Source organism: Thalassophryne amazonica, chromosome 6, assembly GCF_902500255.1.
Source record: "Thalassophryne amazonica chromosome 6, fThaAma1.1, whole genome shotgun sequence".
NCBI lineage: Eukaryota > Metazoa > Chordata > Actinopteri > Batrachoidiformes > Batrachoididae > Thalassophryne > Thalassophryne amazonica.
Window position 1 is genome coordinate 85,767,360 of NC_047108.1, and position 25,418 is coordinate 85,792,777.

General features: G+C 41.1%; 1 protein-coding gene across 5 annotated transcripts in view; it reads left to right on the plus strand.

Moving 5' to 3' along the window:
- Nucleotides 1-1,122: 1,122 nt before the first annotated feature.
- LOC117512549 (glutamate receptor-interacting protein 2-like) overlaps nucleotides 1,123-25,418 on the plus strand; it is a 98,371-nt gene continuing 74,075 nt past the window's right edge. For 2 of the 5 annotated variants that reach the window (XM_034172662.1, XM_034172661.1), the window contains exons 1-2: nucleotides 1,123-1,349; nucleotides 21,690-21,770. In XM_034172662.1, the coding sequence (XP_034028553.1) occupies nucleotides 1,181-1,349; nucleotides 21,690-21,770 (250 nt within the window). In that variant the 5' untranslated portion in view covers nucleotides 1,123-1,180. Of the gene's footprint in view, nucleotides 1,350-12,492; nucleotides 12,709-21,689; nucleotides 21,771-25,418 lie in introns of those variants that run through there. The other 3 variants (XM_034172663.1, XM_034172664.1, XM_034172665.1) reach the window with 2 other exon arrangements.

A 25,418-nucleotide genomic window follows, 5' to 3' on the forward strand; every position in this document is an offset into this window, starting at 1 on the left:
CAAGAAAAAAAAGGCATTTATAAATGACAGGAATCCATTATTTTTTGGCATGCAGAGTTTTGACGGCCTAGTATTGATGCATAAAAATTACATTTTTGAGAGTTTTGCAGTTCTTGCGTTTTAAGACACAAGTTTGCCAGAAGGATGTACGGAAGGACGGAATTTCTCCTGATAGCACAACTTACTTGTGAACGATCTGATACAAGTACAAAATATAATTCTCAGGAGTACGCATGTGTGAACAGAATCTGGACAGCTTTCAGAACCATACACTGACAATAATGCCAATTTAATACAGTAGAATTTGTAATACATTATGATGACATGAAATTGTGCATTGATTTAAAAAACATATTTTTTTTCAAATCTATCAAAAGCAACTGCAAACTTGAAAATAAAAGTCTAGCTTATAAGCGGATGTATAAATTCTCAGTGATATTTGGAGCAATTTATGCAAATAATCTATTGCATATAGGGCTGGGTTCAATTCCCGGACATACAACTTGTATGTGTCCTTGGACAAGACACTTCATCTGTCCCCCAGTTGTAAATACGTAGGCCTTGGCTGGGAATTTGACATGTGATGGACTGGTGTCCAGTCCATGGGGATTAGTAGCCTCTCATCCACTGCACGCTACGGAATCTGAGCAGGCATCAACAGGCATCAGAACCTATATTATATTACTCAGTCATTAACTGAAAATGGCACAACTGGGGGAAATGATTTGATGCTATCTTAAGACTAATACATTAATTTGTTGGTAATTACTATGAGTTCCTCAAATGACCTGCTCCAGACTGTATATTATTTGTGCAATGTTATGAGCCGGCTTCATGTCGAGAAAGTTTCCATTTCACTGTGGCATTCACGCTGTGGCCTGCAGCCTTGAGCCCTCTGCCATCTGTTGCTGTAAACCAGACGCTGCCAGAGACACAAAAACACAACATTCATTCAGTCAGTCAGCTCGAGGCTGATCGAATGTGGAACGGAGGAACCAGTGATGGCTGAAATAAACATGCCAGAGTTGGATCTCTTTGTTTTGCCTTTCTGAAAAATTCTGCGTCTGGGGGAGACACCTGAGAGGACTGAAAGTTCTCCAATTGGGGAGGAGAACACGAACAGAGACATCAACAGCGTCTGAGAGACAGAATCCATTTGTTCTCTGGTCAGCAAACGAACATGTCAGCAAGGATATTATTTGGAAAGGGCCACCTCAGTCCGAAGCAGTACTCCACCTTTGCTCAGACGGAATCCCTGAGGAAAGGCAGCCGTTCTGCAGGAGAGAAGAGGAGGATGTTCTCCATCTCTCTCAGATGTCGACTGGGGATCATCAGAGGGAGAGGAAAAGGTAAATTTTATGCAGATTTCAAAAATAGAATGTCCAAGCAGGTTGGCTTTGGAATGCCAACTTAACAAATGCTTTTTGGGACAGAACAGATGTTGAGAATCTCACTTGACTTTTGACAAAGTAATGTGCAGTGATGCATGCAGACGGCCGTGGACTCTGCATTGTTTTAATGAGGACTTCTGACCTGCAGTATGTTGAAGGGAAACATGAGTATGTTTGACTCACATCCTTGTCCTCTGGCTCTTCGTCCTCTGATCTGGTTGGATTTAGTCATTCTGATTTGGAGGCATGTGTTAGCCACTGCACATGACCACCAGATGGTGGTATGGTCAGATGCCTCCACGCTTATTCTGTGTGTGTCATGAAACCTCTCATGGATCTGTTTTTACTGCTGTTGTTTTTTGGGGGGGAGAGGGTGGTTTTTTTTTTTTTTAACAGTTTTGTGGTTCGTCATGAAATCTCCATCGTTTTGAGTTAGAAAAAAGTGTTTTTGTGTATTGCACCTCTAAAGTATAATTTATTTTGTACTGATCCAAACCTCCTGGGGTAGTGTCAGAGTTTGCATGTATGCATATATTTTAGAACAATATCTTAAGAACATATAATATGACTTTGTTCATAATTGTCCATCCAAATTGGAAGTCCCAAAAACCAGTTTTATTTGTTATTATCTATCGTCCACCTGGTCGTTACTGTGAGTTTATCTGTGAATTTTCAGACCTTTTGTCTGACTTAGTGCTTAGCTCAGATAAGATAATTATAGTGGGCGATTTTAACATCCACACAGATGCTGAGAATGACAGCCTCAACACTGCATTTAATCTATTATTAGACTCTATTGGCTTTGCTCAAAAAGTAAATGAGTCCACCCACCACTTTAATCATATCTTAGATCTTGTTCTGACTTATGGTATGGAAATAGAAGACTTAACAGTATTCCCTGAAAAGTCCCTGCTGTCTGATCATTTCTTAATAACATTTAAATTTACTCTGATGGACTACCCAGCAGTGGGGAATAAGTTTCATTATACTAGAAGTCTTTCAGAAAGCGCTGTAACTAGGTTTAAGGATATGATTCCTTCTTTATGTTCTCTAATGCCATATACCAACACAGTGCAGAGTAGCTACCTAAACTCTGTAAGTGAGATAGAGTATCTCGTCAATAGTTTTACATCCTCATTGAAGACAACTTTGGATGCTGTAGCTCCTCTGAAAAAGAGAGCTTTAAATCAGAAGTGCCTGACTCCATGGTATAACTCACAAACTTGTAGCTTAAAGCAGATAACCCGTAAGTTGGAGAGGAAATGGCGTCTCACTAATTTAGAAGATCTTCACTTAGCCTGGAAAAAGAGTCTGTTGCTCTATAAAAAAGCCCTCCGTAAAGCTAGGACATCTTTCTACTCATCACTAATTGAAGAAAATAAGAACAACCCCAGGTTTCTTTTCAGCACTGTAGCCAGGCTGACAAAGAGTCAGAGCTCTATTGAGCTGAGTATTCCATTAACTTTAACTAGTAATGACTTCATGACTTTCTTTGCTAACAAAATTTTAACTATTAGAGAAAAAATTACTCATAACCATCCCAAAGACGTATCGTTATCTTTGGCTGCTTTCAGTGATGCCGGTATTTGGTTAGACTCATTCTCTCCGATTGTTCTGTCTGAGTTATTTTCATTAGTTACTTCATCCAAACCATCAACATGTTTATTAGACCCCATTCCTACCAGGCTGCTCAAGGAAGCCCTACCATTATTTAATGCTTCGATCTTAAATATGATCAATCTATCTTTGTTAGTTGGCTATGTACCACAGGCTTTTAAGGTGGCAGTAATTAAACCATTACTTAAAAAGCCATCACTTGACCCAGCTATCTTAGCTAATTATAGGCCAATCTCCAACCTTCCTTTTCTCTCAAAAATTCTTGAAAGGGTAGTTGTAAAACAGCTAACTGATCATCTGCAGAGGAATGGTCTATTTGAAGAGTTTCAGTCAGGTTTTAGAATTCATCATAGTACAGAAACAGCATTAGTGAAGGTTACAAATGATCTTCTTATGGCCTCGGACAGTGGACTCATCTCTGTGCTTGTTCTGTTAGACCTCAGTGCTGCTTTTGATACTGTTGACCATAAAATTTTATTACAGAGATTAGAGCATGCCATAGGTATTAAAGGCACTGCGCTGCGGTGGTTTGAATCATATTTGTCTAATAGATTACAATTTGTTCATGTACATGGGGAATCTTCTTCACAGACTAGGGTTAATTATGGAGTTCCACAAGGTTCTGTGCTAGGACCAATTTTATTCACTTTATACATGCTTCCCTTAGGTAGTATTATTAGACGGTATTGCTTAAATTTTCATTGTTACGCAGATGATACCCAGCTTTATCTATCCATGAAGCCAGAGGACACACACCAATTAGCTAAACTGCAGGATTGTCTTACAGACATAAAGACATGGATGACCTCTAATTTCCTGCTTTTAAACTCAGATAAAACTGAAGTTATTGTACTTGGCCCCACAAATCTTAGAAACATGGTGTCTAACCAGATCCTTACTCTGGATGGCATTGCCCTGGCCTCTAGTAATACTGTGAGAAATCTTGGAGTCATTTTTGATCAGGATATGTCATTCAAAGCGCATATTAAACAAATATGTAGGACTGCTTTTTTGCATTTACGCAATATCTCTAAAATCAGAAAGGTCTTGTCTCAGAGTGATGCTGAAAAACTAATTCATGCATTTATTTCCTCTAGGCTGGACTATTGTAATTCATTATTATCAGGTTGTCCGAAAAGTTCCCTAAAAGCCTTCAGTTAATTCAAAATGCTGCAGCTAGAGTACTGACGGGGACTAGAAGGAGAGAGCATATCTCACCCATATTGGCCTCTCTTCATTGGCTTCCTGTTAATTCTAGAATAGAATTTAAAATTCTTCTTCTTACTTATAAGGTTTTGAATAATCAGGTCCCATCTTATCTTAGGGACCTCGTAGTACCATATCACCCCAATAGAGCACTTCGCTCTCAGACTGCAGGCTTACTTGTAGTTCCTAGGGTTTGGAAGAGTAGAATGGGAGGCAGAGCCTTCAGCTTTCAGGCTCCTCTCCTGTGGAACCAGCTCCCAATTCAGATCAGGGAGACAGACACCCTCTCTACTTTTAAGATTAGGCTTAAAACTTTCCTTTTTGCTAAAGCTTATAGTTAGGGCTGGATCGGGTGACCCTGAACCATCCCTTAGTTATGCTGCTATAGATGTAGACTGCTGGGGGGTTCCCATGATGCACTGTTTCTTTCTCTTTTTGCTCTGTATGCACCACTCTGCATTTAATCATTAGTGATCGATCTCTGCTCCCCTCCACAGCATGTCTTTTTCCTGGTTCTCTCCCTCAGCCCCAACCAGTCCCAGCAGAAGACTGCCCCTCCCTGAGCCTGGTTCTGCTGGAGGTTTCTTCCTGTTAAAAGGGAGTTTTTCCTTCCCACTGTAGCCAAGTGCTTGCTCACAGGGGGTCGTTTTGACCGTTGGGGTTTTACATAATTATTGTATGGCCTTGCCTTACAATATAAAGCGCCTTGGGGCAACTGTTTGTTGTGATTTGGCGCTATATAAAAAAAAAATGATTGATTGAAAAATTGATTGATAATTGGCAGGTACATTGGGCTTATGGGTAGGAAGAAGTGATTTGATTTTGGTTAGGATTGGTCAACAATCAAACTAAGAGGTCAGGTCAAACTTCCAGCAGCACTAATATATACTGTAGGAATATGGCTAATTTCATGAAAACAAGGGCTGACAATTAAATGTTTGTGAACCTGGCTGCTTAAAAGCACGTGTACTTTGAAATGTGTGTGTCATTGCTGTGCTATCTGAACCCTTTTTATCTAGGTTATGTAATCATTTTTGCTTTAATTAATTCTTTTTTCAAGATACTATATAGTATAGTATGTACAATTCCTAAGCTTTCTCGTAATTTGTATGAATGCAGTTTTGGATATATATATATATTTTTTTTACCTTGAGTAGTGTCAAAATTTGCAATTTTCAAGTTTTAATGTTAAAAAAGTTGGAGAAGTTTATCCGTTTTTCCTTTTTATCCTTTTTTGAACATGTTTTTTTGAATTGAAAGACTATTTTAAAGAACGCAACAGAGAGTTACAGGTAAAGTTGATTAATTTGTAAGTTTACAGGCAATGTCCATGACTGTAGAATGAGAGGAAACAGGAGATAACAATCAATAAATAATGAATTCATCAGCAGGAACTTGTAAAACAATGAAATAAATTTCAATAAAACCTCCCTACCTAGCTGACCTAATTAAACACTACGTACCGGCCCGGGCTTTGCGTTCTCAAGGTGCAGGACTATACTTAGTGTCCCTACTTATTTTCCCTTTCGTATGGCTAGCATACTGGCATAGTATATGCTTGTTACTCTTTTAATTCATTTTATTAATAAACAGAGCAGGCCACAGCCTCAACTTTATCTAAATTCTGGGTCTTTTAGTGAAGCTTAGGGCTAGTGGCCGGTGATCACCTTAGTATTTCTTCTGTTTTTCTTGTTGCTTAATGCTGACAAATTTCACTGTATTTGTCTATCTGATGCTTGATTCTGCTTTTTTCTTTTCTCTGTTTGAGGTGTGCCTCCATCCAGAGATGGGTGTGGTATCTGTTCCGGAATCGTCCTGTGCACCGGCAGCATTTCCTGTATGTTCGTTTTGTGAATTGTTTTGTAATTTATGTCTGTAGCATGGCCTGAGCAGATGGTCACTCCTTTGAGTCTGGTCTGCTTGAGGTTTCTTCCTCAGAGGCAGTTGTTCCTTACCACTGTCGCCTGTGTTCTTGCTCTGGGGGTTAGTAAGGTTAAACCTTACTTGTGTGAAGCGCCTTGAGGCAACCTTGTTGTGATTTGGCGCTATATAAATGAAATAAATTAAACTGAATTTGTTTCATAGGTAAAGACTGTATTTTCTATTTAGCATGTTTTGTGGTAAATTATTCAGTATTTTGAAGGTTTTCATTAATTTTGTCATCTTCATTTATATATCATACATGGACTTTTTGCACTGTCAATAAAAAAAAATAGAAAAAACGAGCTGGAGGGGGTTCAGAGAGCACATACCTCCACTGTAGACCAATAGTCAGCATTTCCTAAAGTATGGGTTGCTGCCCTCTGGTGGGCCATAGGCACTGTAAGTGGGCCCAGAGGGGTACCTAAAAATGCACAATGTGACATGTTCTTAAACTGGCAAAAAAAAAAAATTGTAATTATTTTATAAATGTACTCAGAACTAATGAACACAAGAAAGTACACTCATTTATCTGACCAACTTATAATACGAGTATATACTGAAGTACTTCATCTTAGTCTCATGTGTTATGACAGCATTTTAGGGCCACACTGAATTTCTTTTTTTTTTTAGGCTTCGAGAATAAAGTCGTAATTTTACAAGAATAAAGTCGTAATTTTACGAGAATAAAGTCGTAATATTACGAGAATAAAGTCATAATATTACAAGAATATTACGACTTTTTTCTCGTAAAATTACGACTTTATTCTCGTAATATTACGACTTTTTTTCTCGAAGTCAAAAAAAAAAAAAAAAAAAACCACATTCCCTAAAACTCTGTCATACATGTGTTGATCAAAATTATGAGTAAAAGTTTAGGTGGACTACAGAAGATTTTCAGATTTGAAGGTGGTTGTAGAACTTTTCAGGTTCACATTCTCATATCATTTCTCTGAAAGCGAAGGCAGAATTTCTTCTGCATATCGTTAAGGGTTAAGGTTCTTTGGAGACGCTTCCAAATCTTTTAATGTTTAACCATGTTGATGTGCAGGTGGCGCTGTTTCACATAAATACAAGTGACATGGAAATTAATGGGAGATTATACGAAAAACATCCTTCAAAATTACCTTCAATCTGGCTCCAAATTGAATAAACTCTTCTATGACCCAAGGTTGACATTTATACCAAATTTAATTGTGATCTATTTATTTATGTGCTCAGGTGTTCTGCTAACAGGCAGGTGGGCCAAAAACATAAATAACAATAACAATAAAACCACATTCTCTTTGCGAGTCTTGGTTTGAATTTACACACAAAATCATGGGAAAATATCAGCCTACTTTATTAAACGTTTGCTTATCGGTTGGTCTGGTTCAGTGAAGTGTTAAGGAATCTAATCGTATTGTTATCCAGTCTTTGTTGCCTGTTTTTTTTTATCAGTACATCACACTGCTGTGGCTCGTGATTCTCTTTATTCTGTCGGAAATTAGTCTTGCTTGGAAAGATGATGCTCACTCACAGTGTAAATGGGTTATTAAGCACAAAGCCCTCAGAGGAAATAAGAAAGTTTTGTGCCCACTGGAAGAGGCATTGGAGTCCAGCCAATATTACAAGACACACTGTACTCACCACACCACTTCATTGGGTCCAGCTTGGCCTTTTTAAAGATTATTTATTTGCCCTTAGAATTGCCTTAATTCATCACGGCAGGGATTCAAGAAGGTGCTGGAAACACCCGTGGGATGGCCATAGACCAGGAGTCACCCACTCTGCTCCAATACATCTCCTCCTCTGCATGATTTCCAGCTCTTCATCCTCCACCCACTGCTGATTAACTAAATCAGGTGTACTCGCCAATCAAGAGCTGGAAACACCAGACTTGACTTAGCGTCCTCTGAGCAGTTTGCTGGGAGATATTTGAAAATCCACATCTGTTTAACTTGTGTTTTTCTGTTCTGTTGTGCAGAACACTTTGAATCTTTCTGTATGAAAGCTCTATAGAACTATATAACCCCTAAGCCACTGTGACACCCGGTGGCTTAGGGGTTAGCACTGGTGCCTCACAGCAAGAATGTCATGGGATCGCTTCTTGCCCTTTTTGTGTGGAGTTTGTATGTTCTACCCGTGTCTGTGTGGGTTTTCTCTGCACCTTTCTCTGCCCCTGACCAAGGCAGCGTCTCTATATCTGGAGTTGGTCCCCAGGCGCCGGACTGTGGCTGCCCACTGCTGCTAGTGGTTGGATTATGGCTAACTGTAATTATTATGGGTTAAATGCAGAGGACATATTTCGTTGTGTATGTACAATGACAATAAAGGCTCTATTCTATATTTACATTATTAATATTCCTACCGTATTGTTGTGAGACTTGGATGTTAACAGGTGATGTAAGGCGATGACTGGTTGCCATTGGCAGTGGTCCCCTTTGCAGTTGGTATTGGTCCCTGTTTGAATGATGTCAAATAAAAGGTTTTGTGAGGAGACTCAGATGAGAAGTTTCACCTGCATACTTGAGCATCAGCTAGGACATTTATGCCCAGTAGTGGATCTAAAGGGGAAGGGGTTGCAAGACCCCCCCCCCCCCCCCCCAAGCTGCTGACAAAAGATACGATAAAATAGAGGAGAGCATAAACAAAGGTTGCTTGATGAACACTGCTGCATGTGGAATTAGAAGATTTCCAGTGTTTAAAATAAAAAATGCATATGAAAATATGTAGAAAGTCAGTTTTAGCTTCCCAGTGTTGGGGAAAGTGTAATGCACGGACCCACAACAGGGGGCGCAAATGAACGGTCAATAGATAATCCAATAAATACAATTTATTGCGGCAAATGTACACAACAGGTCGAATACTGTTTTTAGACAATCAATCACAAGATCCAATAAGTGACGTGTGGGCAGGCCCGAGGGTAGGAGACGCCTATCCAGAGAAGAGCCGGGGCCCACAGACCTGCAGGATACCGAAGCCGCCAAGTCCCGAGTCCCAGGTGGCCTCTGCGTCCAGCTGTCAGATCCGGTACTGCTGACAGGAACAAAAACAGGTTAAGGGTGGGTGTGAGCACACACCCAGCAAACAGTCAGCAAAAAACAGTCTTTTAGTTTCCAACGTAGGGAAAACCTCCACCTCCAATCCTGAAACCCGGCACGTGCAGTATTAGTGAGTACTTATCAAAGTTTGGCATGGGGAGCGAGGACGTCAGCCCTCCATGTACCACAAACCCAGCCTCCAGCTGCAAGCACTCACAGAAACGACTGCGAACAATACAGAAGCAAAAACTGTCTGTGAAAGACTAAAAAAAAAAAAAACCCGGCTGAGCAGTTTACCTGTGAGGTAAGCTGATATCTCGGCAGAGATGTGGTGTCTCCTCCAGGCTTTTATAGTGAAGCTGATGATGATTACTGACAGCTGTCAGTCCTGGCTCCTGGGTGGCCACTGCGCCCTCTAGTGCCTGAAATCCGACAACAGGCAGGGCGCCCTCTGGCGTAGGCCAGCAGTACCTCCTCTTCGGGCGGCCCACACAACACCCAGGTTGCTTTAGAATGCAGGAAAAAAGCTCTAACTATTATAAAAATAACTAGAAAGTCAGTTTTTAGCTTCCCAGGTTGCTTTAGAATGCAGGAAAATAGCTCTAACTATTATGAAAATAACTAGAAAGTCAGTTTTTAGCTTCCCAGGTTGCTTTAGAATGCAGGAAAAAAGCTCTAACTATTACGAAAATAACTAGAAAGTCAGTTTTTAGCTTCCCAGGTTGCTTTAGGATGCAGGAAAAAAGCTCTAGATATTTTTAGTTTATCTGCTGGTGGGGAGATCCCCCTAGCAGGGATCACCTAACCAAGTCACGCCAAGTAGTGCATTTTTCCATTTACATTTATTACATTTATATAGTGCCAAATGATCACAACAACACTGCCTCAAGGCACGTCACACAAGTAAGGTCTAACTTTACCAAGCCCTAGAGCAAGCACACAGGCGACAGTAGTAAGGAAACCTGAAGCAGACCAGACTCAAAGGGGTGACCCTCTGCTGAGGCCATTCTAACAGTTGCAAGGTTTTGACAAAGTTTAACAAAGTTGTATAAAGTTGCAACAATTTCAGGCATAGGATCACGCTGTCATTTTTGTTGGGTATGATCAGCGTTGAGGACCTCAAAGGCTTCAAAAGGCCAAGCTGTCGTTACCCTGACTGCAGTAGATAGATATTTACTCTTGAGAAGTTAGCATGGACTGACTGTCTGCCTCAGATTTCACCAAGCCAAGGTGGTTCATTAGTGTGTTGGATACGGCGCTGCACAGCACCAGTACTTTCTCCCAGATCTGATTATTTTGCAGAGATTTTGATCCATCAAGCAGTTGCTTCAGTTTTACACCAACAATGACCCTAATTGTTGGGAAAGGGCAGGATGGGCCCATAATTTCCAAATTCTGACCCTACCTCCTGATATTTCAGTAGAAATATCTCATCAGACCAGCCAGCATTTTTCCAATCTTGCCATTTTCTGATTTTGGTAAATTTGTGCCTATTGTATCCTCAGTTTCCTATTTTTATTAGACAGGAGCAGCACCCGGTGTGGTCTTCTGCTGCTGTAGCCCATCTGCTTTCAGGTTGGACACCAACATTTCCTTTGGACCATGTCTATATGGCTGAATATGCTGAGTTCCTGCTAAATGACTGAATGATTAGAGGTGTACCTTAATGAGGTTGGGCAGTGAACTTATTTGTAGGTGAAGTCGTCAACAAGAATAATTTCACATGTAGTACAGCAGATAATTGTAAGAATCATTCAAATTTGGTTAGCAAACAGCAACCATGCTTGCTGTTTTTATCTCATAACTCCAGAACATTCAGTCTCAGATAGTATATATATACCTTATATAAATATACCTTTACCTATACCGTTAGTTAATAGTTTATACCTATACCTTTTGGAATTTTTGTGACTAGACACATAATGTGGTATAGCTTTCAATATGATTGGAACATTTTTTTCATTTTGACCCCTGTGCAATTCTTCAATTGACCCCTACTTGGCCCCCTATTGAAAATTCAAATGGCTAACATTATTTTCTAAAATATGTACCAAAAGGTATACACAATCAAATTTTGGTGCTTGTAACTGGATTTGACTGATTTCTCTGCAAATATTCTGTTATCTACTGCACTAATGATGAAATTTTCATTACTCCAGACTGTTTGTCCTCGTTGCTCATAAAACCAGAGGTGGTTGATGCGCAACGTGTGTGCCAGAAGAGAAGGAGAATGTTTAGTGGCAGGGGTCAGGATGTGGCAGGAGTCAAGAGACAAGCATGCATGACAAACGATTGGACAGGTGTGGCGATGGCTCAGTCGATAGAGCCATTGTGTTCCTGCTGACAAACCCCCACTGGGCATGAGATTTAGCAAAGCAGATCCAGAAACATGACGCCCTTCATGCTCAAGTTTCCTTCCGCTTTTACATGTAGTTTTACACATTTTCCAGCAAATATTTTATTTTTGCTTTTGCACAATCACACCTGATGAAAAAGTATAACATGTTATCACAAACCTGAACTCATGAACTTACATTATCAATCATGCACCGGAATTTTTGCACGCGAGCTTTGTCATTGTGTGCTTTTTGGAGATAACAGCTCTATAGAGCGATGCTGTCTGCATGTGAGAAATACGTGAGCGCTTGCGCCCCGACGCTGCAGGGCTCAGGGTGACAGTGAATGTGCAGGTGGTGTTAATTGTGCAGAGTTGAGTGTGGAGCTGTGCGCCGATTTCACAGGCTGCAAGTGTGGACGTGCACGTGAAGGGTGTTTTTAGTGGCAAACGGATCGAGTGAGTAAATGAGCGAGTGTGTATGTGCATGCAGATGCAAGCAGAGGGAGGGAGGGTGCATCGTGCGTGCTTGCCTCACCGACCCCCCCCCCCCCCCCCCCGGCACAGAGAGAGAGAGAGAGAGAGAGAGAGAGAGAGAGAAAGAGAGAGAGAGAGAGAGAGAAAGCCCACTCACTCTCTCCAGCCTCTGTGTGAGAGGGGTTTATGTGGGAGCTCGTATGAGTACATTATGATGGGATGATAAATCCTCCAGAAAAAGATGAATGACTAATTGCTCGCCAACGGGACCAAGATGGCAAGAAGAAGACATGTCACTGCTCCCCATGCTTTGGATGCTGAAAACACAGAGATCAGTAGATTTGTATTTTTCAGGACAGAGAGAGAAATCGTCTCATCTTTTTGTCTCCAAAGTTAAATAGAGGAGGGGAGGCGGGGGGGCGGAGAGTATTTGCCGAGCAGAAGATTTCCCTAATGGAATGCCACAGGAATGAAGAATCTAGAACAGTGTTTGGGTTCCGTCTGAGCGGGTGAAACTGTCTCAGGGGTCACTCTCTCTCTCTCTCTCTCTCTCTCTCTCTCTCTCTCTCTCTCTCTCTCTCTCTCTCTCTCTCTCTCTCTCTCTCTCTCTCTCATGGGTGACCTCAGCTCTTTGCCAAGTACAGAAGAGCAGCGAGGTTACTTTCAGAGAAGGTGGCCGCGTAGGACTACGCTGCAGCCATGCTGTGTGGTCTGAGGAGGGACACAAAGAGCAGCATCGGTAAGAGCAAAGGGGGCAGGGGAGGGAGGGTGGGGTCAGCGAAGGGGGTCAGCAGACACCTACAACTTCACCTCTTAACCGCATCTCTACCAGTCATCCGTTTCAGGTTGAATGCTTATTCTAGACCGTGTAGAATGCATCGCGCCGTATGTGACACGACACATTTAAATGTCAGTGGATTCTACCACCAGCGCTGCACACCCGGCCCTGTCACGTCTAATATAACACGCAAGCCGGGTCTGCCGGAGCCCAGTTTAAAAATAAAGTTTTATATCTGAAAATAGCATTATGATTTCACTGGCCTTGAATTCAGCCTACATTCTGATTGGCTGTGGGAGGCATGTCATACAGTGCCCTGGATTCCATTAGGAGTGAATTAACGCGGCGCATATTTACGGACGAGCTTTGAATTTTATTTCGGTTTTTGAGCCAATAACAAATGAGACTTCAAAGACTGCAGACTGTTTCTACAGTATGTGGGTCATCATCGGGGCTGTTTATTAGTCATCTCCATCCTGATCCTAACTCTGGTCCCTGTGGGTGATTCGTTTAAGCTGGAGGATGACGGCTGTGAGGATGTTCACTCACGTGCAGTGGATTGGGTCTGCATTACCCACAGCTAATACTGCCTTTTGACTGCAGTGACTGGACTGTGACGGCCCCCAGGAGCCCGCGTGGTTGCAGGGCGTTTGCCCAGATGGATGTGTCACTCTCTTTGTGTGTTTGTGCATGGGAACAGTCAGATAGGATGTTTGTGCAAAAGATGTACTATACATAATCTGTGCATTGTAAGAGCGATTGTTAGGGTTTGAACAGTTGCAAAAACCACTCGGAAGAAAAACAGTTTTTTGTCAGATTTTTAAAACCTATGCTAGGTCAACTCAGGTCCAGTCTGGGAGCATGCGCTGATGCCACGCATCACTGCGTCCACCACATTATGGAGCCGCCTCAGGTCCTGGATGGCAACCACCCAGGCAGAAACTGTCCAATCCCACCTCATAACAGTAACCATCTATCTACCACAGCCAGGTGAAATGCAGATGTCCCGTTGGTCTTCTCCAGCTGCAGGGTTCCTCGTCACTGAGGCACCTGCATGCTGGGTCATACCCAGAGAAAAATGCACCACACTGCAAGTGTTACATCTCATTTTAGTCTCTATAGTAACTCTTTGTATGAGTCAGTTATTCCAGTGGTACTCAAGGATCCCCTGAATAGAACTGGAACCAAAAACATGTGCTGTTTAGTCACTAGTTAACATTCAAGTCTCACAACCAGGAAGTACCAGTTTTGCAGGAGAACAAAGGTATCACCAAACACCTCCTTCCAGCGGTCTCATAGACTAGAAAACATAAATCTCTAGAAGAGCAGTTAGTGAAGGACATACTGCTGCCAAGGTCGCACATTTTCTTTTCATTCAATTAAATTTGACACCAAATTCCATCCACTGAACTGTCTCAAAGTACATTTTTGTCCACCAGATCGTTATCTGGATCTGGATCAAAGTACACCTATAGAGAGACAATTATGGGATCCTGAACACTCAGCTGTCATCCTGATTGTGACCACGATCCTGATTGCTCACCTTAGTTTGTGATTGCTGACCTGTGATCTTTATTTCAGATCACTCATCTCTGATCATGTTTCTGAACTTTGATCCCAACGACTAACCTTTGAACCTGAACACTGATCTTTGATCCCAATTACTGAATTTAATCCACTCTGTGAATATTTGATCCTGGACAATGGTCTTTCATCATGGTCGTAAACTTTGATTCTCACTGCTGACCATTGAACCTTAACCATATTTTGATCTCAATGCCTGAACTTTGATTCCGATTACTCACCTTTGATCCTGACTTATGTCTCTTCATTTGCACCTTGTTCCACCTTGTTCTTCCTCGGCCCTGTTACATTTGTCCAACAATTAATTATAATTGATTCATTAGTTTTTGTTTCATGCTGTTAGTAAATAGAAGTGTAGAAACACCACCTTCTTTTCAGAGGTAATAGTTCGAAGCCTTTTAGAAACATTATAGATTTTCAAAGGGGTCATATTGTGAATTTATTAATTTATCTTCAACTGTTAAGTCTAGTTGAGCATTCCACTTAAACATCCTCAAAGTCTCATATGCTTGAAGAAACTACTTGCTTTCAGCACAATTTCAGCCTGAAACATCTCGCTAAAACCCAACCCAGCTCACACTGCAGAAAGGATTTCCTCTCTTCTTTTCACTTCTGACCAAATTACTCTAAGTAACAGCTGTGGTTTGCTCACTTTGCCTAAATGGTGTTTTCTCACAAAGAAAAGCTCAGTTTGACCAGTACCTAGTTATTCCTTTATCCTTGAGAAATGGAAATGACCATGTCTATATTTTTGACAGTAAATCCTTTGACAATAGAAAGTTGCACCTGAAATTGTTCTTTTCAGTGTAATATTCATTTTTATGCCTGCCAGGAATGTAATAACATCATTGGCGCTTATTTATTTATTTATCTGTCTGTTAGCAGGATTACGTGAAAACCACTGCACAGATTTGACAACATTTTCAGCACACATAGATATTAGGCCATGAAAGACTCCATTAAATTTTTATAGGTGATCCGGATCCAGATTATGGATCAAGGTTACACTTTATATAGGCTTTGAAGGCTTACATTAAAAACTACTTCACAGATTCTCACCAAATTTGCACCAGGGATAGATATTAGGCCACGGAAAACTCCATTAAATTTTGGAGGTGATCCAGATCCGAATCCAGATTCTGGATCAAGATTTCACTTTTGTATACACTTTGAAGGATTATGTCAAAACTACTTCACGGATTCTCACAAAATTTGCACCACAGATAGATATTAGGCCATGGAAGACTCCACTGAATTTTGGAGGTGATCTGGATCAGGAGTGACCAAAAAGTTTCAGATCAGGAAGAGGGAATAATTCTTTCTTTTTTTTTAAATCTTTCTTACACATAATCAGGAGTGACCCAAAGCTCAGGTAGAAAACAAGACTTATTTCTGATGTGGACAGAGAGATGCCAGTGTGTTTGATGCTCTCCAAGCACTTCTCTTACTTTAGTCATCTGAAATAATTATTTGTATTGCCAATTGTGTCAGTAGCATGGCCCAAGCAGAGGGTCCCCCCCCCCCCTTTAAGTCTGGTCTGCTTGAGGTTTCTTCCTCAATATGATCAGAGGGAGTTTTTCCTTACCACTGTTGCCTGTGTGCTTGCTCTAGGGGTTGGTAAGGTTAGACTTTACTTCTGTGAAGCGCCTTGAGGCAGCTTTGTCGTGATTTTGGCGCTATATAAATATATATGAATTAAATAAATTGAAATAGGTTTTCTCATCGACCACAGGTCATGTTCTGACCCTGAGAACAAACTGCTTTGGTTGTAGCTCAGAAATACATGAGGAGTAAAGGTTTGAACCATCCAAGCAGGCAGCCCTGAACAGACATTTAGTCCGTGTTGACTCCGGTTTGATGGCAATAGCATGAGGCAATAACAGCCCCCCCGCACAGAGATGACTTGGCACAGCTCTTCTTTAAGTTTCTAACATGACGTCGAATCATTGTGCTGGATGGCTGAAAAGGTAATCCACAGTGGACAGGATTAGAGAAGTGTCAACTCAGTTTCCTCCTCCTCATCACGACTGCTGACACGCTTGCACGGCTGGATTCCGGTTCAGATGGGCGAGACATGGCTCCGCTAATCTAACACGGCGCCGGGCCGTGTCACAAATGACTCCCCTCTGTGAGGGGGAACATTTTCCCCTCCAAAGCAGATTGAACATTTCCTTGAGTTTTGTAGCAACTGCTGTAAATGACACCAAAATGATGATTTTCTCCTCGCTGCGCCCAAACACTCCATTAACTTCATGCTGCTCCGGCGGGAAAATGCTGACGCTTTAGCACCCACGCCTTTAGCTGAATGAATTTAGTGAAATGAGTTGTTTTGAAGAGCGTTTTGGTGCAAACTGCTAGGGGGACATTTTAATCTTGGTTCAGACCCCTTTAAAAGGGATGCTGCGAAAACAAACATAGTTGCATTCAGGTCCATAAGTATTTGGACATGACACAATTTTTGTGTTTCTGTAATTTTGCCTCTGTATATTACCATAATGCAGTTGAAATTAAACACTCAAGATGTGCTTGTAGTGTCGAGATTTAGCTTTAAATCAAGAGGGTTAACAAAAATATCGCATTAGCCATTTAATGAATGAATGAATGGGTTTATTTATTCGGCACACATGTTAATAATATAACAATTTAACAAAAACAATAAACAAACCAATATAACATTATAACAAAATAACAATAATATAAACCAAAAAACAAACCCCATGTGTCCGAAAGGGCGTGGGTTGAAGCAGAGCTGATCATGCCCGCTCCTTATACCACAAATCTAACAATTATATTCACTCAGTTAAGAATTACAGACAATTTTATACACCGTTTCTCAATTTTTAGAGCCCTTAAATAGAGAATTAATTGACGATTATTTCTGCCACTTGAGTTACGGTGGCAGTAGACCACGCAGCTCATCCCACACTTCCCTATCCTCGGCCAAGACTTCTATCTCTTACAGATACAGATTAGGGTGCCACTCAGAAATAAAGTTTCTAATTTTTATTGTCCCCCACACACACACATTTGTTGATGATGTGAAAAGAAAGAAGCTGACAAAAATGGATGTATTATAATAATATTCACAGGTAGCTCAGCAGCATCTAAGCTTTGTGATTTTTGCAAAAAATTGGATATGCTAAATAACAGTTGTTTCAACATAAACATTAGAATATTGTAGAAATACTTAAAATGAATTCTAGCATCTGCTAGCAGGTACTTCAGAACTTAAGTGCTTTTTGAAAACAACACCACCAACAAAAACAAAACAAAACAGATTAACACAAAAAAATGACTGAAAACTTCAAAATGCTCTGTCCAGTGCTGACTTTACTGCAGCTTTAGCAGTCGGTTCATTTGTTGTCTTGTAGCTGTCCAGTTCATGCAGTAGCTCTAGATCATTTTGTGGAGCAGATGATTCACATGTGCATGTGAACCAAGCCTTGAACCTTGAACCGTTATCACAAATGTGTTGAAATGGCCAAGAGACGAGAATTCATGTGCAGTCAGTCGGAACTGGGAACAAAAGATGTATATCTTCAGACCGCATATGAGCTTTGCCATTACCTAGCTCGATGGAATGCCCCAGGAGCCTGAATGTGGGCATCACCATTGCAGTAGATCCCTGAAACAACAATGACAAGTGCAGGAGCTCACAGTAATCTTCTCTGGGATGCAACTCTGTAGTTGTTGCCGAATGAAGCGAATGATATCACCATTAACTGCGTTGACAGCTGACGTTATGAACTCTACATCTAGTCCCCTTTCATACCCAGACTGGTCAGTTGAGCCCCAATTATATTATGTGATATACACTGAAAAAAATGCTACTTTGGATCAACTTAAAAAAATTGATGTAATTTGTTACAGCTAATTTTTTTTTAGTTTCTCACAATGTATATTTATGATTTTGTAAAGTGATTCCAGCAGATTTAAACTGGAAACCACAATTTTCCATTAGACCAATATAAATAAGTACTTTGAATGAAGTGCACTGTGTTTCACTTTTTTTCAGTGTAGGAAACACTTCAGTTCATTGAGCTACCAATAAATATCCATATATCTGAATGAAACTTGTAGCAGTTAATATGAAGCATAGGAAAAAAAAATTAGGGGGTGGGACCTGGAAAAAGTTGAAAAAAAATGTTGCCATAATATTGAGTGGCACCCTAATACAGACACAGATTCTTTATTGTTAATGCAATCAGTACAAGAAAGGTAAGGTGAAAAGTAAACATAAAATTTAACCGAATGAAAGAGGTATGTCCAGAGTCCAAATTAAACAAGAAAAAAATTATAAGAACGCAGTAGTGAAAAAAGAGATTGCATATTAAAAAAAGAGAAAAGTATGTACAAAACTGTGGATACTTCAGTGGCAGTGAATATTGCACTTAAACAAATATTACACTCATTTCAACTGTGGCATGTGGCCTGGCAATTTGGTTCCAGTGGCATTCATATCTCTAACAGCAGCAGGTGGGTAGAAACTGTTTTTCAGACTATTTGTACTTGCTTTAATGGCCCTGTACCATCTGCCTGATGGCAGTAGCTCAAACTGAGAGTGGCCAGAGTGGGATGAGACCTTTAGGATGACGTTGGCTCTCCTGAGAGCCACGAAGGTCCCCCAGTGTGTGTAGGGGCACCCAGTGATCTTCTCTGCCATTTTGGTTACCCTCTGGAGCTTTCTGGGGATATTGTTCACAAGACCCCTGGAAATATAATCCCTCTGTTGTCTCCTAGGTCTTTCCAGGATTATTGTTCACACAAATTGTGCTTTTACAGCTAGTTTCCTGTTGACAAGTCAAGGGATGGATACATGAACATTTTCCAAGTGGCTGAATATGTTTTGGACTTCATTTGCATCATTTGTTAAGAAATATAAACAGTATGCTACTGTATGGTAAATCTGTCTGGAGTAGGCATTTATCAAAAACTCAGTGACAGTGCAAGAAGGAGACTAGTGAGGGAAGCCACCAAGACACCCAGAACACTCTGAATTAATAGCTGTGATTTGATATACTGTGGAAAGTGCAACTTTGTCTGTTGCGTCACTAATTGTATAGCATAATGGTACAGTGGCAAAGAGAAAGATTTTCATCCACAGAGACCCAAGCCTGGATTTGATCTGTTTTCCTGCATGAGAGTCCTTCTTTGTGCCGGCCCACCATGAAAATTTGACAGACGGTGCAACAGCGAAAAAACCTGCACCATCCACCATCCTGTTTCTCTAGTCATAGCTACACAAGTTACATGACACTCATTCAGAGTTGTCATGGGTGTCTTGGTGACTTCCCTCACTGGTCTTCTTCTTGCACAGTCACTGAGTTTTTGAGAAACACCTTCCCCAGACAGATTTAACACAATACCCTGATATTTGTATTTCTAATAGAATGCCGGTAAGACCTGTATACACCCTGAGGCCTATTGGTGCCAGTGTTTGTCTCCGGATTTTGTAGCATAAAGCAACTGAGAGTCTACGACTCCAATATTGGACAGGACACTGGTGTGACACAGGTTACTTCCCCAGGCAAGGACAGTACCTATTTACACCTGGCTGGACTGAAACAATGCAGATGCAGAGTCTTGTCCAAGGACACGGGCAGGTGGCATGAGCAGGAATACATCCCAGGTCAGGTAGAGTAGCTCCTTGTTCACTGCTGTCTGCTGACATATTCAGTGAGGAAATGTTCATGCATTCGTCCCCTGAACATATCTAAAGAAAGTGTTGATTTGTATGGAAAATAATCCTAATAATTAGTTTGTCCAGTTACTTATGGAGGGACTGTATATAGAAAAAGCTGTAATTCCAAATTTTTTTTAACTCTTTGAATTATGAATGAATGAATGAATGAATAAGTTTATTCCGCACGCACGTGAACAAAATACCAACATAAAAAACTCTTACTAACATAACAAATCAAAAAACAAAAGAAAATACAACTCAAACGATTTCCCAAATAAACACCCACCCCGTACACCAGTTACTATACACAGTTAAATACACTCAAAACTAGATAACAATCAGAAAGTAACCTAACTGAACAGAACAGAACAATCAAATATATGATGTGCAAGTAAACAAGAAAGAAAAAAGAACCACAAAAACAATTAGCCTAACATAACATACTATAGCAAGAAATTGCATTGTTTTTATAGAGCCTTTTAACATCTACCAATGAACCACATGATTTAATACTATCAGCACAATTATTCCATATTCTAACACCTTTTACAGAAATACAATGACTTTTAACAGTAGTTTGAATCTTTCTTCTTTCAAATCTCAGTGTTCCTCGCAAATGATAACTGGACTCCCTTATTGTAAACAACTCCTGAATGTGTAGAGGCAAAAGATTATTTTTAACTTTGTACATGATCTGTATCGTAAAATAATCAACCATGTCTTGAAATTTCAAAATACCCAGTCAAGCAAACAATTGGTTTGTTGGTGCGTAATTTATTTATTTATTTCTTTTTTTACTTATAACTCTTATAGCCCTCTTTTGTAACAGAAAAACTGAATTTCTTTTTGTTTTATATGTGTTTCCCCAAACTTCAATACAATAGGTCATATATGGGACAAGTAATGAATGAGACAGCATGACCAACAAATGTTGGGCGAGAAAATAATGTGCTTTGTACAAAATTGAAATAACTTTTGAAATTTTAGATTTGACATAATTTATGTGGGTTTTCCAACTTAATTCATCATCACTAAAAATGCCAAGAAATTTAGTTTCAGATACAGTTTCAACATTGTTCAATGATAAGCTTCCATTTAAATTCCTAGGCTTATTTCCAAATATAATGCACTTAGTCTTACCAAAATGAAGTGACAATTTATTAGAATCAAACCAATATTTAAAATGGAATAATTCCCTCTCCATCCTTTCCAAAAGTTGTTCCAAATTGTCCCCACTACTGAACACAGTCATGTCATCAGCAAACAAAATACAATGCACAGACTTTGACACCAGAATTACAATTAAAAGTCTACACTTCAAGCATATCCTGATTGTTTCATTTCATGTCCATTAGAGTGGTGTACAGAAGCAAAATGACAAAAATAAATAAAATAAAAAAGGCTCCCTGTTGAAATAGTTATAGAGCTGAGTGTACCTTCCAGGCTCCTGATCATTCTGTTTCAGTTAGCTGGTACCTGATGGATGTGGCTGCTGGCGTCGATCTGTCGCCCTCCCAGACCCGCCATGTTACTGAGGGTGCAGTTTAAAGCATTTAAGCATGACCAGCTGTCATTATGTGGGCACGTTTGGCCCCCGTGCTCCAGATTCTTTACACATCAACAGCATCCTAACAGCCTGTCAGAAAGCCTGCACACCTCTCTGCTGTCTCCTCAGATGAAGGACCATACTCAAAGGGGAACAAGGAACCCGGGATGACAGACCAGTCACATTCCTCACAGAGACGCATCCTTTCAGGTACAATCCATTCAAAGTTTACATCGTCCTCATGTCTTTCTGTCATTTGTTTGATTCTGCTGGGCTCATCTTCTACTATCATCACTGAGGCATTGATGTTTGTGTCAACGTGCGTGTTCCCTGTCACCTGCATTTTGACTGATTTTTGCCCTGTTTGGATATCTTGCAAATGCTGAGACAAGATTATAAAAAAATGCTTGTGTTGCTCACCTGTCTATGGGACTCAGCCTTGTCTCGCTCGGTGGACCGACGTAGTGCACATGACAGAATGTGTCCAAGTCCATGTATGTGACAATATATAGTTACATACTTGACATTATGTAGTTACTTATTCTCACATATACATATACGAGGTCTATTAGAAAAGTATCCGACCTTATTATTTTTTTCAAAAACCATATGGATTTGAATCACGTGTGATTACATCAGACATGCTTGAACCCTCGTGGGCATGCGAGAGTTTTTTCACGCCTGTCGGTTACGTCATTCGCCTGTGGGCAGTCTTTGAGTGAGGAGTCGTCCACCCGCTCGTCGATTTTTTTCATTGTTTAGGAATGGCTCAGAGACTGTTGCTTTGTTTGATAAAAATTTTTTCAAAACTGTAAGGCACAACTGAGTGGACACCATTCAATAAATTCAGCTGGTTTTCGGTAAAAATTTTAACGGCTGATGAGAGATTTTGGTCTGGTAGTGTCGCTTTAAGGACGGTCCACGGCGCCTGACGGCGATCTGCGCTTCGAGGCGGCAGCGTCTCGCCGTTTCAAGTTGAAAACTTCCATATTTCAGGCTCTGTTGACGCAGTAAGTCGTCAGAGAACAGAGAACTTTCAGAAGAAGTCGGCATGAGGAGTTTATTCGGACATTCCATTGTTAACGGTCATTTTGTAATGAAAGAACGTGCGGGCAGAGTCGCATGTCGGGCTGGACCCGACCGCGGGGGGTCGCGGCAGGAAAAACACCTCCTTTGGAAATCTTAACGGGCAAGTTGGAACATGCCCAAGCTGTTAAACAATTTCTCAGTTACTCACTTGTTGAAAGCCATTAAAAGCCGCCTGAATTCTACAAATGGTTTTCAACACGGAGGTGTTTTTCCTGTCGCGGCGCACACAGATTTGCCGAGTCGTCACGGAAACGACTCGGCGAATTTGCGCGTACGTCTTTCATTAAAAAAATGTCCTTAAACAGTGGAATGTCCGCATAAATTCCTCATGCCGGCCTCTTCTGAATCTTCTCTGTTCTCTCACGATGTCCTGGGTGAATTAAGCCTTAAATTAGGATGTTTTCAGCTCGAAACAGGCCGACGACAGCGCCTGGAAGCGCTGCAGGACGTCCCGCTCCGTGGGAAGTCCTTACACCGACAGAAACACCCCATAATCTCTCATCAGCCGTTAAACTTTTCACAGAAAACCAGCTTAATTTCTCGAATAGTGTCCACTCGATATTCCTCACAGGTCCAGAAAAAATTTTGATAAAGCAACGCGCGCCGGCTCGAGCAGCGTGTGAAACAAAGGAATTCAGCCGAGAGGGCGGGACCACATCTCACTCAAGGCCTGCCCACAGGGAAATGACGTCACCGACACGCGTGAAAAAACTCACGCATGCGCACGAGGGTTCAAGCATGATTGGTGTAATCGCATGTCATTCAAATCCATATAGTTAAAAAAAAAATAAAAGGATTGGTTTATTATCTAAGAGACCTCGTATTCTCACTCTCACATTTTATATTCTCACATCTCCATTCTTGCACTCACATTTGTATTCTCACACATGCTTATATTCTCACTCTCAAATAAATATTCTTTCCTTTATGACTGTGATTCCAAACCTGGTGTTGTGTGGGCCGGCGGTACTGCTGGCCCACCACCACCAGATGGCGCCCTGCTTGAAGTGCGGGCTTCAAGCACAAGAGGGCGTCATAGCAACCGGGAGTGACAGCTGTCACTCATCCACATCACCACCACCTTAAAGGCCGGACTGCAACTCCACCTCCCCGCCGAGAAATCAGCTACCTTGGAGGTAATTTCTCTGCTACACTTAACGCTGACTAATAGTCTGAACTTCTTTGCAGCTGTTTTCCTGTGGTGTTGCCTTATCTGTGGGATTGGCGTTTGGTGTGATCAGCGACGGCTTCGCTTCACACCCCAACCAGATAAGTGGTTAGACAGGAGCTGCACGAGTGTGTGACTGGAGGTGGAGGTGCTCCCTCCCAAAAGAACACAGACTGTGGGATTACTGAGTGTGCGTACTCACACTCACCTATGCTGTTTCTGTTCTCTGCCAGCAGTACCAGGTCTGACAGCTGGAAACGGTGACCACGTGGGGACTCAGGACTTGGCGGCTCCGGTGTTCTTCAGATCCGTTGGCGGGGAGGGCCGTGTGGGATCCGGCTCGGTTCTGGACGGGCGTCTCCTATCCTCAAGCCTGCCCACACGTCACCCAACGTGTAATTGACTGTAGTTCCAAACGTGTTGTTGTCTGTATTCTGTTGTGCACAATTTACAACATTAAATTGTTACTGTTTGGCTTATCCATTGCCCGTTCTTTTATGCCCCCTGTTGTGGGTCCGTGTTCCTACACTTTCACAACACCTGGGCTCCAAGACCCTTGACAGGGTTGCCAAAGATCACAGCGGACAGGAGTTTTTTTTTCTCTCTGATTGAAGGTTGTCAAAATTAGAAGTGCACATTTTACGAAAAATAAAATAAGTAACTTGCTGGATCATCAAGTGTAATTAAGAGATCATTGCTTTTCTTTGTTTGAACCAAAGACAAAACTGGGAAAAATTTATCATAAAATTTATATATGTGAAAATTCAGTAAGGTATATCTTATATATTATATTCCAGTTCTAAGGTGGAACTATGCCAGTATACAAAGGTATATCTAAAAATGAAGAGTAAAATAGGAGAGTAGAAAAGAGTAGAGCCACTTAGGTGCCTGGTCTTGAGAACCAGGGATGGTAGGTTAAAAAGCTTTTTTTTTATCCCATGGGAACGCTCCCTACCCACCCAAGCAGCTCAAGAAAAAGGTATATATAATATACACTCAACAAAAATATAAACGCAACACTTTTGGGTTTGCTCCCATTTTGTATGACATGAACTCAAAGATTTAAAACTTTTTCCACATACACAATATCACCATTTCCCTCAAATATTGTTTACAAACCAGTCTAAATCTGTGATAGTGAGCACTTCTCCTTTGCTGAGATAATCCATCCCACCTCACAGGTGTGCCATATCAAGATGCTGATTAGACACCATGATTAGTGCACAGGTGTGCCTTAGACTGCCCACAATAAAAGGCCACTCTGAAAGGTGCAGTTTTATCACACAGCACAATGCCACAGATGTCACAAGATTTGAGGGAGCGTGCAATTGGCATGCTGACAGCAGGAATGTCAACCAGAGCTGTTGCTCATGTATTGAATGTTCATTTCTCTACTATAAGCCGTCTCCAAAGGCGTTTCAGAGAATTTGGCAGTACATCCAACCAACCTCACAACCGCAGACCACGTGTAACCACACCAGCCCAGGACCTCCACATCCAGCATGTTCACCTGCAAGATTGTCTGAGACCAGCCACTCGGACAGCTGCTGAAACAATTGGTTTGCATAACCAAAGAATTTCTGCACAAACTGTCAGAAACC